Here is a 17992-nt window from a genome sequence, read left to right as displayed (position 1 = left end):
GAAAAAAATCCTTTCTCTTTACTGTTTATTAATACACTTAAAAAGATGAATGTGAAATGGGGGAGCTTATAGCGAGGCCTATGTATCATAATATATTAGCTCACAAAAGTAAAGAATAATGAAACTATTTTCAGCTATAAAGCCATCTTTGAATAATATGTCTGCTACAAAGCGCTACAAAGCAAGACCTATTAGAAGGTGGTTACTTTTTATAATCTTTTTGGAAAAGACAGCCATAAATATATGTTGGATTTTGCTCTTTAGCTCGAGAATATTTATAATCTTCTTTTTTTTCTGATTCTCTGCATGTCTGTTGTGTTTTGTGTATGTGTGTTCCTCCACTTTAGCGGTTGGTGGGATGTTATTGATTTCAACTATTGATCTGAATGTGGCTGCAATGACTGTGTGATTTTGCTCTTAGTTTTTATCATCATGCACTGAAAAGCCTCCTGCTGGGATGTCCTTGTTGCTACTGAAACACAGCTCTCAGCAGCTTTCATCAACTTTACACTGAATGAAATCTGAACGTCTCGCTGTCTGACTACCTACCTTTCTATCCAAATGCCTTAAATTGAAGATGTATCAGAAGGCTGGCACAAAATTTAATGCACGGTGTAGCCGTAGACCTTGGGTACTTTCCATGAACATCGGTGGAGGAGAATGTGTGTGTTTTTAAGCGTGGGCTGTAGGCGACAGACGGGATCAATCGGCCACATTTAGATATTCAGATTTTTAAGCAGCCAGCTCTACTGAACATGTATTTATGAATTCACCTGAGTCTAGTCCGCTGTTCCCTCAGGCAATATCAGCAAACTACAGATGTTATGGATATCAAGTACTGATCGTCTTGTTCGTTGGTGCAACAGTCCATGATGGGATTTTGTCCAACACCGTCTTTAGCACATCAGTGTGATCCTGATAATCCACTAAATATGTGTGTGAACAGGGGCGTTCAGGTCTAAAATGGATTTAATCAGCCTGTTGTTGGAAGAAAAGTACACTGCATAACTGTATATTTGTGTTTATGGACTGTATGGTTCACAATATAGTTCAACATTAGCGTTGCATAAATTTGGGCAAATAGGACTTTAAATTAATCCTCTTGGGAATAAGAAATTTAAGATGTTGAGGAAAACAACAAACATGCATACAAAGTGGCTACAGTTTAATGCAGATGTATGCAATCAGACAATATTTTGTGTCAGGTGATGATGTTTGAATTCCTCTGCTGCAGGTTGTATTATAGTTTGACAAAAAGAAACTGAAATAGGCAATATGTTTTTCAATGAACTGAAAGATAAATAAAATCATGGGTGTACACTGGGTACACTTCACACATTTCAGTGTTAAAGAGACTGATAGATGTTTTGTTCTTTCGTTTTGTCATATATTACTGACTTTGTAGGATCATGCTTTGATTGTTATTTATCTCTTTTTTTTTTTGCACAGGCCTTCCCATGTATATCCACAGGCATCTATGGTAAGCTCAATCCTTCTTATAATTTTGAATGTACTGTCTCTGTATTATTTTTGCTTTTCAATGTAACGAAATGTTTTGTGTTAACAATCTGCACACATTCCCTGCTTCACGTTGCAAACCACATTTCAACAGCTGTATATTTAAAAAAATAAAGCACCAAGGAGATGGGATGCATAGAAAGATAGAAATACTAAACATACCAACAAGTTCACCTTATACCGTGTTGCACAAAGACACAACCTTGAAGAAGGTGAACAAAATGTAGACCCTGAACAGTGCTTGTGCGCCCACATGGGAGCAACCCAAATATGCTGCAAAGCATCCTTGGCAAAGAGTTGGTGTGCTCATTACACTTCAACAAATTCACACTGAAAATGTGCCAAACTTTTTGATATTTATTTGGAGTTTTGATGAGACATAATGCATGGAAATATGTTTCTGTGAGTGGACAGAAAATGTAAATTGCCAGAGTTGAGAAGAGACATATATTTTATATCACCATGCCCCATACAGTTTATGCCATCCACAAAATTTGCATACAGCTCCAATAATCACAGTAGGTGCCAAATGTGTAAGGATTAATTAACATGCTAATTCCATTGTCTGTAACTGACTATTAGTCAGCAGCAGTGTAGCTCCATAAAAACAGCCACAAGTCTGGCAAACTTACTGCATGCATAACTTCAAATGACAAAGATACCTAGTTTGTGCACCACACTGCTTTGAAATTGTTGAACAGATAAGCCAGTGTGAGTCTGTAATTTTTTAAACATGATTATGGATCTGTGGCTGTCTAAGGCAGTCATCTCATGAGAGACGTTTGGTGCCGCTAATCACAACAGACAACAGACATATTTTGGGAAAACAATCATACACTCCTTTCACAAGAAGGAAGTTAGCTATCAACAAAAAACAAGGTTATTGATTCATAACATAAAAACATCTAACATTCCATGTTTCCAAAACTCAATATTGGTATCAAACAGAATATGAAATTAGACATAAGCCTGGAGTTAAAATTCATACTATAATGTTTGTCATGTATGTATTTTTTCTTCTTTCCTTTTTTCGTTTTTTGTAACCGTACACACACACACACACACACACACACACACACACACACACACACACACACACACACACACACACACACACACACACACAAATGATCAGCCACTGACAAACATCAAAATAACCTCATTACACACACATGCTGTCTACCTTACATCTGTTTGTGATTGTTTGTCTCTCTGAAAAGTCATATCGAAGTGATGCAATTTCCAACCAAATCCATCACTCTTCCTCTTTTATCAAACCCGGACCAACTGGCAGCTGTCACCAAGTCGCACACAGAAACACTACATACAAAGCACTGATTATAGAGCCTGACAAATTTTGGCAGCTGAAACGTCCCTGCATGGAGATAGATGCGAGATCGTCCAACAGGCCAAACATCCTGATATACAGTGTAACACATACTTGTTAGTAAAGACCAGTGTGTGTAGTAAAGTGGGCTTATAAATCTCAAGATGTTTACAATTATGCACGCCACGCTGGATGCAAAACTTCCCTCTTGGGATGTTGAACATCTTCCATCCATCACTTTTGCAACTCGCACAGTTTACTGCACAACTTTATTTCCTCTCACCGTCTCTTCTGTGCAACATTGTGTGTTTTCTAACATCCGTCTACACACGCATCTCAACACGGCTTAAAGTGGTAATGATAAGACAGGCCATGGATATAATCTTACCAATTTTTTTTCTCCAATTTCTCTCTCCCTGCCTTGCTGGTTTCTCGTTAGTGTCTGACTCATTAAGTGAGATAAATTAGGTGATGGACGCAGCAAAGTTATTTCTAGTTTGTTCACTTTTAAAAGTTGAATTAAAAAAATGTAGGTGATGAATATGTTCTGGTATATTTTTCAAAATGGATACGACACAAATGCAGCCCGAATGCATACAGGGGAGACCGGGGCCATTGTTTGTACTGTTCACTGCCAACTACTTATTGCTGTTCGCTGTGGTACTGTGTGCTGCATTGCCAGTGGTAGCCTGTCATACCGCTCCACCCGGAGCCCCCTCACATCAAAGAGAAAGCCTGTGCAGAGCCAAGCACGCAGTGGAGGGGAGGAATTAAACAGCCTGTTCAATAAATAAACAGCTTAGTGCTTCCCATAACTGCATCTCCACTGAACAATACAGCTGATTAAGACTAAAGATCTTCACACAGCAGAGGGCAAACAGAGGGGGGACTTTCAAAGGAAATACAGTAGAGTACAGCGCTGTGATGTTGTTCTCTCACTCCCCCCGTGCCCCCTCAGTACTGCCATGTTCTGAAAGGGGCTCTGCTCTCTTGTCAGGAGTTTTGACATTTTAGATACATTTTAGGTAACCTTTAAGGTCAGCTTCCATTTCAGCAATGTAAACAGAAGCTTTTTAGTGTGAATGTCACATCTTCCTGATCTCTTTCCTTCTCTCTGTCTCGCTGTGTGTGTTCTTGTTTTCATCTCTCTCTGTTTCTAAAGAATACACATGGTTATAGCTATCATTTGGTCTATATGTACATGGTCATGGAGCCAGGTACTATTCTTATGAACATGTGCTTGACCCATTTCCACACTTGAACTGCAGCAAGAAAACAAATCCTTTGCCGCCAACATTGTGACAGAGAGGAATCAGGAACAAGTTATCCAAGGCTTTTGTGGAGAGAAAAACAGATTTGTCAGGAAAGCTAATGCTAATTGACACTCTCTCTCACGCCTCCATATTCCAGAGGACTCAGTCAGCATTGACAGATGATGGCAGAACAGGGAGGTGTAGTAGGGGTGCGCAGGGGGTACCTTAGACGCTCGGAAAGAAAAATGAGGGCTCACACTGTGCTGACAGTCCAATCCCTCAGTCCGGCCCATTAGCCACAACAGAATTTCTGCACCGATAGTGTGTCGGAGGTACCACCCATAAACAAACTGGTGCCCACCGTGGGCCACGAGGTCACCCAGCATGATAGAGGTTATTAAGTGCTGCTCCTGTTTGCACATCAATCACAGCCATGCGACCTGGGTTTAAATGGATTATTCCTTCCAAGGAGGAGACACCTCTCAATGTCTCCCAGGATCAGTGCCAAAAGTCCAACTGCCTCGACTTAGAGAGGTCATCTTCTCCTTTTGTATCCCTTCCCTTTCCGTTCCCACTTGTCTCTTCTAGTCATTTTTCTCCCTCGTGCATCATTTTTACACGTAGACACACAAGCAAATACATAAAAATCCCATTTTAGGATGCATTGTGGACAATCTAGCTCTAAGAAGATCATATCCTTGCTGGTGCTGAAAAGGCACTTTCCACCAGCATTGTAATGGGTTGTACTGTTTAGGAGATGTCTGCAAAGATCAATCTTTGCATGGAGCAGAGGGCTCACCGGCACGATGTGAAAGCAAGGACATGAACATTACATCTACTATTTTCCTGACAGATGCCATCGCACACATGCATTTATAACCCTATCAAAACAATCAGAGGGGCTCAGCGCAGCAATGCTGCTGCACTTCTCTGGACAAATATCTCCCTGTTTACTGCTAACCCTCCACCTTTGGCTCATCTGTGTCTGTGACAGATCTGAGGACTGTTGACAAAGGAGTTTTAGCACTGACTGGTGGCTGTGGGAGATATGTGGATGTAATCCACCCAAGCTTTACTGGTATGTCCACGCTGCCATTCTGCAGTACTGTCCAGGTCAAAGGTGTCAAGCAGCGAAGAATTTTTCCCTCTAGCCAGCATCATGCTCTGGCTCTCTTCATCCCTGTCTGGGATTAGGAAGGTTGGAGACGTTCATGGCACCTTATCTCTCAACAGTGATGGTTTGCTGCTAGTTTGCCAGAGATGGCCTGGGCAAGTTCCCCCTTCTCTTAAAACCTTGGGTTTACTACACGGAGCTTAGTCCAGCTGGGTTGTGAATTTCAAGGTACATACGAGCAATATGCTGTATCAGTGGGCAGCAGAGTGTGTTCTCAGAGGGAACAGGAGCTTCATTGCCCATTTAACTGAGTCACACAGTGTGCATTGTACTCAACACTCGCCTTGCTCTATCATTTTCATGGATGATAAGCCAAATGTAAAAATACCCCCCCCCCCCCCCCACAGGACAATAGATTTAGTCCTTTGCGAAACTCGGTTGAGCATTAAACTTTTGCATACCATACACCTCTCTGACTATTTAAAAAAAAAAGCAAAATGTCAGCTGCTAATTTTAGCATGTAGGACAAAGCATGGTATCACCTATATGGAAGGTTTCCAAGGAAGGTCATCATCTGTTGTGCCATGGAGACTATTCTCTGTCTTCCCACCTCTTTTTCTGCTCCTCTTTCTCACATAGCACCCTCCCATCCCTCTTTGTCTCTGTCTCCTTCTGTGGGCTGCAAAGTCGGTCATGGTCACAGCCCTGCTGTCGTGTCCCAGTGTTGGTGTATCGGAGCAGCTCAGGGCCATTTGACACCCATGCTTTGGCGTCTAGCGTCCTGGGGTGCTCCTCTGTCCTCCACCCCGGGTCACCTCACCTCTCCTCTGGGCCCTGATGGGGTGACAACCCTGTTCCCCGCATGCTTTCCAGATGAACACACAGCATCGCTGTGCTCGACCAGAGCTGCCCTCAACTGTGCTGCACTTAATGATTTCCCCCCCACCACAACCAACTAATCCGCATTTTATTATATCTAAATGACTCACCCCTGCCTGTCTGTGGTGACATGGGTCTTCAAATACAGCACGAGAATGATCTGTGTCCGTTCAACATTTTATTAAAAACTACAACAAAAACTGCATAAATATATTTCAAAGCAACACTTAAAAAAAAAATCCGGTGTGTTAAAGACCTTTAAAAGACAGGTAAGCATTAGCATCGTGAACATTGGCATATGTTTTTGTTGTCTTTTTTCTTTCTATAGCAGATATTTTTACTGCCATTTCAACACTTGTGGTGAATTTATCAGTGCCAGCTACCTCTGCCTCAGGCTATATATTGCCTCAGGGTAGACAGCTCATCAAAATGAATGGCAAGTGTTGAGACGGGAACTTGACCAAGTACAACTTGAAAAGAGAATGGAACCTACAATACTATTTCTGCCCCCATAGGAGAACCGCTGTCCTTTGTGTTTTTGAAGCATTCAGCCATCGTATATTTATCAAACTTAGGCTGCATACGTTACAAAAAAAAAACACAGTAGACTGTGTGCTCAGAAAAGGAAAGAAAAAGAAACACAAAAAATTATAAAGCCCTAAAATAACTGCAGGTTGCAGTGGTAGTCTCCTCACTATATAAGCCCACTCAGGAAAAACAGAACTGTTGTGATCTACAGTATGTGCCTCCAGCCTACCCATATATTTGCAAATAAAGAATGGGAATGTATCATAGCACTGACATGTCTTCAACTTGTTGACTTTTTTTTTCTGCTCGCTTTATCTGGGGATGCAGCTATACTTCTCACCACAGAAAAACACCTTAGCTACACAAGTTTGTTGTGAAAGTTAACTCTGAAAGTTAAAGTAAATTTAGGATATGAAAGAGCTGCCATGCTGGCAAAAGTCAGAGCAATGGGCCTGCTTGTTCTTAAAGCCAAAATTTCCCCTAAGGCAGAGCACACATTCATATTTTTTTTTCCTATGTTACATTTCAGTGGATATTTTTGGACACGAACTTCTCTTTCCAACTTCCACAGAGTCCAGTCGTCTGTGATGTAGAGGGGGAGAAATTTTCATTACGAACAGAATACTTTTGAAATTTAGTATCCAAGCCAGTGACTCACCTCTGGCTTTTAGTTTTGTGTTAAACACTTATAACCATATTCCTTTAAAACTCACCTTTTGAGGCCTTGTGCAAGTGTTGATAAAGTTGTTTTTGCATGAGTGAGAGAGGAGCCAGAGACCTTGTATCATGGTTGCATCAGAGATTAGATTGGTCTTTTTTTCTCCTTCATATTAACAACTGTCTACATGGCCAATATCACAGGAATACAATTTGTGAATTTTGTTTTAAGATGAATCTTTCCCTTGGCATAACTTACTGGACGTGGATGAAAGCGTACCTTTTATTTAAAAGGAAATCGAAACAAGTTGTGTTTCTCACATTATTTAATCATGCTTTTTAATTGGCTTAAAATTAGTCAAAAGGATGAAATGATTGGACAAGCACCAACTGAGAAGGCCTGCCTTGCAGTCCTCTCAGGTCAGAGCCAGTGATTATCTAACTTAATTCTACTTATTCTCCCAATTCCCTCTTCTACCCACAATGCAAATCTGTCGGCACTGAACTTGTAACTACTATTGCCGTCAACATTGTTGGCTGTACTATGCAAATCTTATGTAATCACATTGTTCCACTGTACTCCTTTGTGCACATGGCACGTGCCTCTCCCCCTCCACTCTCTGGATGCTGTGCTCTCACTGGTGATGAAGTAGAGGAGCCTTCAGCAGAAATAACACTGCACCACCTGAGCCCTCATCAGCGGCGCTGCGCTGCACATATCCCATCAGTGCACCTCACTAAGACAAATCTCCCTGAGCCGGCCATATTCCCAGCATAGGAGAGAGCCGAGCCGAGTAGTGCAGGGACCCTGGAGGGCCTGCCATCACTGTGCCTGATGCCAGCTCCCCACCACCTGACAGATTGGCTTTTACTGAACCCTCCACGCAGCAAATGGAATAGAACGGAGAGGGAGGTGTTGAGTGGAGAAGATGTACATAGAAGTACGACACTGAACGTCTTCCTTCACTGTGTACTTGAGCATATAAAGGAGTCAGCTCACTCAATCCTTCTCATCATTCAGGGAGGGGATTGTGTCAGCAGTGCTATCAGCGGCGCTGTGACTCCTGGGGTCAAGAGAGGTGGTGGAAGTGAGGACTAGGAGTACTTTATTGTATCGGTTTTTCACCGTATAAACATACTTGGCCAAGCTGACAGGGACAGAGAGGCAACAAGAGGAGAGGTGAAGCAAGTTAAAAGTAGTGAATACTGCAGAGGAGACAAATGATGAGAGCATGAAAGCTGCTGGTGCACTCAAGCTGCTGCAGTTGACCTTGTAGTGCTCATGTTGCTGTCGAATGGGGTTCCTCTGCTGGGCCGCCCTGCCGGTTTCGCTGACACATTTTTCCCAGCTTTCCATCTCCCCCTCTTTCTGTCATCTCTTCTCTGGGTTTGTCATCCCACTTTCCTGTTATCTTTTTTCACCCCACTCTCCCTTTTCAGCTCTGCTTTGATTAATAGTTATAGCTCTCAAATCAATAGAGCATTTGTAGAAACTCCACACTGAATAGATTAAATATAGTCAGTGCCATCCACTCATGACCAGAATGTACTATTATTATGATTTAGAGCTGGTTTTAGCTTGAATTTTAATGCCCCCTTGTTCGTGTCTCTCAAGGGGGGATAGTGAGAGCACAAAGGCAGGTCCTCACTTATTTGTTTCATTTGTTTTTGTGCTTACTTCTCAGACACCCCTCTTTCTGTGCCCTCTTCCTACACAGCTGGTCCTCTCCCTCTGGATCTATTTTCCTCTGCTTTCACGTCTTCCGCACATCTGTTACTTGATTTGTGAGTTGTAGTGTTGGTACACCTGCATACGTGTGGAAACAGTTATTTAAAAAGGAAACATCAGCAAAAAAACTGACATCACTGAAAAGGTTAAGTGTGCTTTGGAGACGAGAGCAGTCAGGCAACCTGTAGATTTGCCATTCTGGATTAGGTTCTGAGCGCGCAGCTCTTGGGGCAATTTTTGAAGGACAGGAGGCGCAAACAGGCTGTGCACTGTCTGCAGACACTGCCTAACAGAGCCATAGGAGCAGACTGGCTGTCAATGCTGGCTGGTATGCAGCTCACATCTCGCTTCACCCTGAGCTCGAACGGGAGCTCAGCGAGGGCTCGGCAGATCTTCAGCCCCTCTTCCCTCCTCTGTGAAACTCGGCCACTCCTGTCAAGCTGAGAAAGAGGAGAAGAAGAAAAAAAACAGAAAGAGAGAGACATCGACAGTCGTCAGATAAGTGAAGGTGATGGGGATAAAGCTACATCAAGTATATCTTGACTGTCAGGGTAGTTGATTTAGACCATTTAGAGGGGCTTTGTCAGCAGGCGGTCTGAGTGAGAGATGAAAGAATCTAGGAAATGTAAGGTTACATCATTTTTCTTTACATCCGATTTAAAGGATAGAGGTCGTTGCAGTACTTGTAAGGCTGTTTCATAGGTCATACAATCTTACAGTTGTGGCAGTGACCCAGGAAAAGAAGAATATTTGAAAATGTGACCCATGCAATAACCAACAGGTTCCAACTGTGGCTTGGCCCTTGTATCAGTTGATGTGGGTTGAAATTGAGGTCTTGACCTCTGTCGTTAAGAGGAAGACACTGTTTGCTGCAACCTGTGGTCCCTTACGGGGTTCAGGGGTTGTAAAATGGAAGAAGCATCTGGTTTTAAATCCTGAACTGGGTCACTATGACTGAAAAAATGGGCCATGTTTGTTTTTTGACTTCTTAACTTTGCATATTGCATGCAGGGTTAAGGTTGTTCTTGTAGGATGACTTCTAACTACCTGGAGGATTTGTGCAGAGGCTGTAGAGTAAAGTGCTTGAGTCAAGTATTGTGAGAGGCACTGAAGAACTCAACTATAATTACTCTGAAAGGAAGACAGCTGAAACACTACTCTATAAAAGAATGTCAGCTCTTTTGGTAATGGCATATAGTGTGTACCCTTTAGCTGCAGCAAGGCCAGCCCAAAGGCTTTAATAGTCAATAGCTCATTCTAAGTGTTTGGTGTTTGGTCTTGGGAAGTTCTCTGCAAACGGAAGCAAATGATCTTGAGATCAGCATCCAGCAGAGCCTCCCCTTAGCTGGCCTCATTAAAAATTAATAAAATCACAATCTTTCTTTTTCCATCGATACATTGTGTTAACACAGTGTTGGGATTCCTCTGCTGGCACAGCTGTTGTGATTAATATAGCCACATTGCTGCATAGCCACACTAGCTTTACTCCATGTTCATTCTGGTGATTTGATAAAAACAGGGCGGTGACGGTGATCACACATGTAAGTGTAATTTTCCCCGTAAAGACAAACATTAATCAGTTCTACTTGAGGTGGTAATAAGTGCAGGTGTCACAGATGTTACAGATGTGTATATACTTTATGTGTAGCTTTTATCCACACCTCGAAGCCCCTGAAAATATGCCTGTGTGTGTGTGTGTGTGTGTGTGTGTGTGTGTGTGTGTGTGTGTGTGTGTACTTTCATATCACCCTGCATCTGGCAACACACGTCTCCAACAGTTTATCAGACAGCTGGTCTCATCTACCAGAGACAAGCTGCTTTCCATTGATTTAGGAGAAATGCTATTACCTGTGGAGATATCAGTTTGTCTGTCTTTCCTTGTCTCCCTCCGGCATCTGCATGTTGGATACAACTGGTATTGACACTGTTTTTTTGTTGTTTCTGTTCCTCTCTAGGCTTCCCCAATGAGCCTGCAGCCGACATTGCTCTGAACACAGTAAAGAGATGGATCGAAGAGAATCCTGATAAGGTAGGACATGTCGACATAATGCATGTTCAAAACAAATAGCTGTCAATCCGAAGCCACTTATCTATTTCTGAAGGCACCGTCTATTTAGCACTTTGGTTGACTTGCTGTGAGCAGAGATGATTGGACCACAGAAGAAACACAGAGCCCTAATTGTCATGCATTTCAGTATTAGATGTACATTTTATCCACCTGCCTTGCTTGATCAACCATTTAGTTTGTGGTTTGCATGCATATCAAATTGAAAAGCCTGTCTGAGACTAATCAGGCCTTAAATGGTCTGTTGACTGTTTAATTGGTCTATGCTGAAGAGAGCTATTAAACCCCAAAGAACATAAACACATCAATTGAAATAATCCCAAATATTTTTTTTGTATTACATAAATTATAATTATGCCTTCCAAGGTCCGAAAGCTCAACAACTCAGTCTTGCATGATCAGGTCTGTTATATCACCACATTTTATTTGGTGGAAAATATACATAAACACAGTTGAAACCATGAGGAAGGGCATAAACTGACAAACAGATGTTGGTATTCAATTTTAGCTAAAATGTGAGAAGTAAAATGATTTGAAATGACCACCAAGAAACAAAATATATCCATAAAACTTGAAATGTACAGTATGTGAATATATATTTTAAAGCCACTTTTGCTGCAAAGATACATGCTGCTGTAAGTGTCTTCAGCACAGAGATGATTTTTCTCCACACGATAAGAAAAACAAACACTGATGTGCTTGTTGACAGAGCGACTACTTCATACTGATTTCTGCACTGTGGCCTTGATGTCACATTACAACTAATTATCAACTCTGAAGTTGTTAAAATTTTGAATTTTTTTATTTTTTTATTTGTGTGCTTCACCCAGTGTGTCAACACGTGTATGTTATTATCTTGGAATGTGCTAGGACTAATTAACAGTGTCAAACTCCCCAAAAACTGTTGTGATGATCAAATTAAAGCTCAGACTAATTGTCATACAAGCAGTTCTGAGTTAATTACTTGAGTCTTTTACAGCAGTAACATTATACATATCAGTACTTTACAGCTTTATATATTTTCAAATCATGATGATAAATTTTGTCCACTTGTCAGGAGGCTGATTAAAGTTTTACAGAACATGTTCCAGTTTGTGAGTCAGTGAGCGACGCTAACCTTCGGGGGTCATCTCTGTTTACTGTGCCACTGTTTATATCTGTCACTTTGGATTGAGGTGTTTTATAAAGCTCGCAGCTTGATGTGCTGAAGCATCCCTCAGCTGGTGTTATGGATGTTGTGAACAGGCAGCCAAATGATACGGAGTTGCTAGATTACTTGCAGTTGATGTGCTATGTTTCTGGCACTTGTTCTCTGCCTGATGATTCCTGTAACGTGCAGTTGGGGAATACATCAACTCTCCGGCGTGAGAAAGGTTTTATATAGCTTATTCCTGACCGTAAATAACAACCTAATGTGCAAAGCTGACTTTTGTGGTTGTGTTGCTGCACATACAAGATTGCTACTTGCTGTGCAGAGGCTGCTCATGAGACACAATTTTGAGATGCATTGACTGATCGCTTTCTCAGGTGTAGGCAGATCAAGGAACATATTTTACAATTCATGGAGGGGGACAGACATCTGCGGAGGCTTCTCCGAACACTGTTTGGAAAAGCTCTGCGAGCACAAGCAGTGGATCCTCAACTCTAACTAAACCAAGAGTGAGTAAGCTTTTAACAAGATCAGAGAGAATAAAGTGATACATTTTACCCAGAAGCACAGCAGTCTTTTCCTTACACTGGAAAGCCTTCCAATCAAACCAGAGAACTACATGCACTAGAGCAGGAGGTCTTCCCTCCGATGTTCAATTCGTTCACTATTGCTTGGTGCTTTGTTAGTCTTGGTGCATCCGAGAACAGATTTTTAAAAAGGATACACAATGTAAAAAATGCCTCATTTAAAAAATGATATCCGTTCATTTTTTACCAGGCTGACAGGACAATTCAAACAGAATTTAAATAAATGTGGATTTAAATTTCATAACGCCTGAAGGAACTGCATGATGCCTTCAAAGTTAGCATTTTGTTACACACTGAATGAGAAGATGAATGCTGCTGGCTTTGTCTGATATGTTTAGAAATACAATTTATCACTGTAGCATTTACTCGATTGACACACCCAGTGTCAGTATGATTGATAACTGACATGATTCTGTTTTAGGGACTGTCAATGCGTAAGAAAATTATGAGCTGACAGTTGTTTACTGCACAGGGCTTACAGTCTATGAAGACATCCTGAATAAAAGCCCTGAAAGTGGAGTTGTTGAACACATTGTTGTTTTATTCATTTTCCGCCTATCTTCAAAGACAATCACAAGTTGATGAGATGTTGGATGTCGTACCATCAAAAGTTCAGAATTTATTATATAGCTCGTACCGCAGATTGGACACAGCTTTGCAAAGATACAGTGAGAATGAGAGGTTTGAAGCCCAGTTTATCATGCATGGAACAATAGGGCTAGATTGCTATGCTCGCTCACCTCCAGCTCTGTGCACTCAGCCCCAAGGAGACTGTGTTGTGGGCATCCGCAGAGACAAGTCATTTCAGGGCCATGATAAGGGTCCTGCTTTGGGGGAGATACTGCACTATTGTGGCTGAATTTCAGCACAATGGGCTGGCTGATGATCTGACACACTGGGGGTGACGGAGTACAGACCACAGCCTCGCACCGCTGCCCCTCTCTGCACACACACACACACACACACACACACACACACACACACACACACACACACGACAACATGATAGCATTGTCTGTATCAGGCTCTGTATGTGCGCGCATGTGTGTTATCCAGTTGAGAAACATTTGAATCTGGCAGGTTGTAGTCACACATGCACTCCCATATAGCCATTGGTCTGTAATTGTCCACTGATTGAAATGTGCACACAAGAGTACACTGTTACATCAAATAGAAGAGGATAGTGTGCGGTGTGTGTGTGTGTGTGTGTGTGTGTGTGTGTGTGTGTGTGTGTGTGTGTGTGTGTGTGTGTGTGTGTGTGTGTGTGTGTGTGTGCAATACAGAGAGTGAAAAAACAGAACACTGTGATTGATTAGCAGTAAGTTTATCTCCCAGGCCAGCACAGTGTAGGCCTGATGCACTTGCCAGTGCACAAAGGGCCCCAATGCCAGCATGAAATTTACTCTTAAAAGCGCCTAGACTTCCATTGTGGAAGAATAAACAGCCTCACCGTGGTCAGGGAGAGCAGATCCTTTAATCTAGAGAGACTGGAGTGCAGGAATGATCCTTCAGATCACAATAGATGAAAGAATAAGGGAGTGCACCCTCTGTTTCCCTGTATTCTCCACACGAATAAATTAAATAGAATATGTGGGTATGTGTAAACAACAGACCAGAAGGCTCTAACCTCTTCAAAAATGCATAAGGGGTTGCAGATACCGAGGCAGTGACAAACCCAGTACAACCAGTTCTCCATATGGCGCTGGAGCATTTTCCTCCCGCTCACAGCGCACATGCCTCTCCACTCATCTGGCTTTGGTTTATTTCTCATTTTCAGATCTAATTTGGTTTAATTCAGGCTTACATAGGTTTAATCTGTAGATGAAAAATGTGGTCTGACACTTTATTTGGCTGCCACGGATGTGCTCTGGATGGCCAAGCTTTTTAATGAAGCGTTTCGAGGGGCCCAGCAGCCCAGCATTACAGACACAGTCGGAACACTTGAGACAGATTGAGAGACTGTAATAAGCTCTGCTGCACTGTGCTGCTCAGGACAAAATTGATGTGTAGAGATTTCACCTTTCAACATCACTCTGGTTTGGGCTTTAGTATTAAGCACTCCGCTGTGCCAGGGATTCTCCCAAAACAGGTGTTTACATCCCGTTTCCTGTTCTGTCAGTGATCTGTTTAGCACCTTAGTAGCATTTGTCATTTAGGATAATAAATTCTATGCCAAGCCAAGGCTGGAGACTTTGTGACAAATGTCAAGTGACTGTTAGGAATAAATAGCATTTCTGTGTGTTTTGGAGGGTGGTGTTTTTCTACATGAATGGATATCAGTTGAGGAGGCTGTCTTGGTTTTGGCAGATGGAGCAATAACATGACAACAGTGAGTCATTCATTGTCATTCAGCTGAATAAGATGGATGGTTACTGTTAAAGTGGCTATATTGTCTGGGTCACCTTTAGAAAATATTAATTTCATTTTTGTTTATTGTGACCGGCTTTATCTAACAGCCTTGGTCGGCAGACAGTAAACCATATATGTGGCGCTTGTTTATCACCCACTATACATGGTGGTTACAATTATGATGAATTGCTTCAGGGAACACGCAATGAAAACGGGATCAAAGTCCTACCGCTTTTCCAAGCTCGTCTCTGTTCCATTAGCCTCATCCAGACAGTGTATTTTAATGATGGGTTTCTTTTATGAGTCTTTCTAAAAGGCTGAAACTTGATAATGTGTGTTAATGTGGTATGTTGTACTGTAAGGCATGGTAACATCTGAGCACTTCATCATTATATTCACAATAATACTGAAATACACGAGAGAAACCTCAACATGAAACAACATGTACATCTCCCATCTTTTTAGAAGTTCTTCAATTAATTTTCAAGGTGCACATTCACACTTCTGTATTTTGTATTGCACTCAAAAATGTCTGCTTAGTTTCTGTATTACATCTAAGGCACTGTCTTTGAATCAAAGGCTGCAAGGGTTAGGGTTCGTGAAAACTAAAATAATGATAATAATAAATTACTTTCCATTTGAGCTCAGAAGAAGTTACTTTTCTCATTTGATAAAATCTGGGACCTGCAGTAGAACAAAGGACAAGTCACTGCTGAAACTACTGTATTGCGTTTAATTTATTAGACCTATAATACCAATTGATCAGTAAACTTTTTTCTATTAATTGTTTGATAATGTCAGAAAAAAGTGCCATCACAATTTCCTAAGGCTGACATATTCAACCTTTCACTGACCAACAGTCTGAAGCCGATGCTTACTGCAGTAAGGACAATAAAAGCACCCAAAATTTGCATTTGAGAATTTTTACTTTGAAAATAACTGAAACAATTACGTATAATTGTTTTTAATTAAATCAAATAAATAGTAAGGAAATATGTACCAATTTTTTTTTTGCGACAGTTGACTATATGTATAAGCCTAAAACTTTCACTGTTTAAGAAGAAGATACCTCGTTCATGTATCTGTGACTGGAAGCTTTTCCCTTCCTTTCATTTATTTCACTCCTAGTAGTGTAATTAATATTGTGTATGTTTAGATATGTCTTCTTGTGTATACTGACCTAAGAAATGTATCTAATTTATCTTGGTTTAAATATTTACTACTCAGCATATAGTGGCAGGTTCCACTTTAAATGAGAGTAAAGGCTGAAAGTGGTGAAAGAAGCCCTCAATGAGAAAATACATTGCGAACCAAAAGCAAACCAAAACTACCGTTAAGTGATACTTCACTGCTGTGTTGCTGCATTGCCTCTTTGTGGTGTTTTTATTGTCTCGTTTCCAGCGGAAAGTCTTTGCCAAGTGTTGCATCTGTAGACGAGAGGGGCACAAATTTGGTGTGCGCATGCCTCGGGGACGCTGATGTGCTTCTGATCGTTTGTGCAACTGGCATGGTGTTCAAAGCCAGCACTGGTCTTTTGAAGTCGGTTTCTAGGCCCTTTGAATTGTTTGCTGTGACTGAGAGCATCAGGGAGATATGGCCTGATCAGGGGCTGAGAGCATGACTAAATACTCGATACTGCAGACTCATACTGTACTGTGTTGTGTGGATAGAGATGCACAGTTTGACCTTGGATTCTCTCAGCAGCCTCTCCGTCAAACACCTGCAGATTTGGCTGAAGAAATGCTTTAGAGCAAGTGTTTGAATGTCTTATTAGTTTTCCCTCTCAAAGAATTACTTCTCTGGCACCAGTGCTAATGCTCACCATGTAGTCTAATACATTAGTGGCAGCCATTTGGCCCAAGGGAGAAGAATGGGGCTTTTATGGCTTTTATGATCTGAGGATTTTATTATCTGGCTCACTCTGGATAATATGATGTGTGCTCTTTGATTTCCTTGACCTCAGGTTGGTGTAGTTAAACACTAGTAGTTTTAGTATTTAAATAGATTGAAGATGATATATCCAATTTCTGAATTGACACTCGTGAAAGTTATTTCTTAAATGTTTAACTTTGAGCTCTTTATGTTATCTGCTGAGGGAAAGGCAGTTTTGATGAGGCACTCATGCTGCCAGAGATAATGAAAAGTTTGTCACAAGCAGCGAATGCTACAATATTTTCAGTGTTTATCTGAACAGTCTGATTGAGCTCTCGCCTTCAGAGAGAAATCCTCTCTGCACAAATGGGGATTAAGCCTATCATCTCTATCTGTGTCCAAAGACCAAGGTATTGCTTTACTCCTGGTAATTGCAAAATGATCACCTTATTCTCTGATGTAAGGTGACTTTGAGTCTTCTGTTCTCAGGGAGATTAATAGTGAATGCTCTGTTAATGTCCTGTCTCCACTTTGAATGAAAAGAATTATTAAAGGAATAAACAAAACTCTACTCGCAGAATTGATTAAATCTCGCTCTCCAACAGTAATTGAAAATCTGTTTGTGATAACAGGGTAGAGTACTAAAATAAAGCTCTGAATGAAATGGCTGTGGCTGTTATGGAGAATTACAGAACCAGCTAACAAATACCAGACACCTAATGAAATAATGCATAATTGTCTTCATGGATGATACAGAAACAGACTGGTGCCAGCTTGAATCAAACACTTTATTTATGGCGAGAAAGACCTCGATGTTTAACTCTTACAAACTGATGTCTCGTGTATCCAGGTGCTCTTGTACACATGCACCGAGCCCACCAATAAACACAGCCCACCACACTCTGACACCTGGACACTAAGATATGATGCCCTATGAGTTCAGCTCTCTCTGTTCCTGTAGATA

The 17992-nt window shown here is 41.4% G+C and overlaps 1 protein-coding gene across 3 annotated transcripts in view; it reads left to right on the top strand.

Moving 5' to 3' along the window:
• The window catches only part of macrod2 (mono-ADP ribosylhydrolase 2), a 395447-nt gene that overhangs the window by 296612 nt on the left and 80843 nt on the right, over positions 1–17992 (top strand). For all 3 annotated transcript variants that reach the window (XM_069145006.1, XM_069145005.1, XM_069145007.1), the window contains 2 exons: positions 1450–1480; positions 10961–11034. In XM_069145006.1, the coding sequence (XP_069001107.1) occupies positions 1450–1480; positions 10961–11034 (105 nt within the window). The remainder of the gene's footprint in view (positions 1–1449; positions 1481–10960; positions 11035–17992) is intronic.

The sequence above is a fragment of the Embiotoca jacksoni genome, unplaced genomic scaffold (assembly GCF_022577435.1).
Source record: "Embiotoca jacksoni isolate LCO1_2020_lvr unplaced genomic scaffold, fEmbJac1.0.p SCAF_12, whole genome shotgun sequence".
Lineage (NCBI taxonomy): Eukaryota > Metazoa > Chordata > Actinopteri > Embiotocidae > Embiotoca > Embiotoca jacksoni.
Note: the sequence above shows the minus strand (reverse complement) of the source record. Positions and strands in the feature narration are given on the sequence as shown.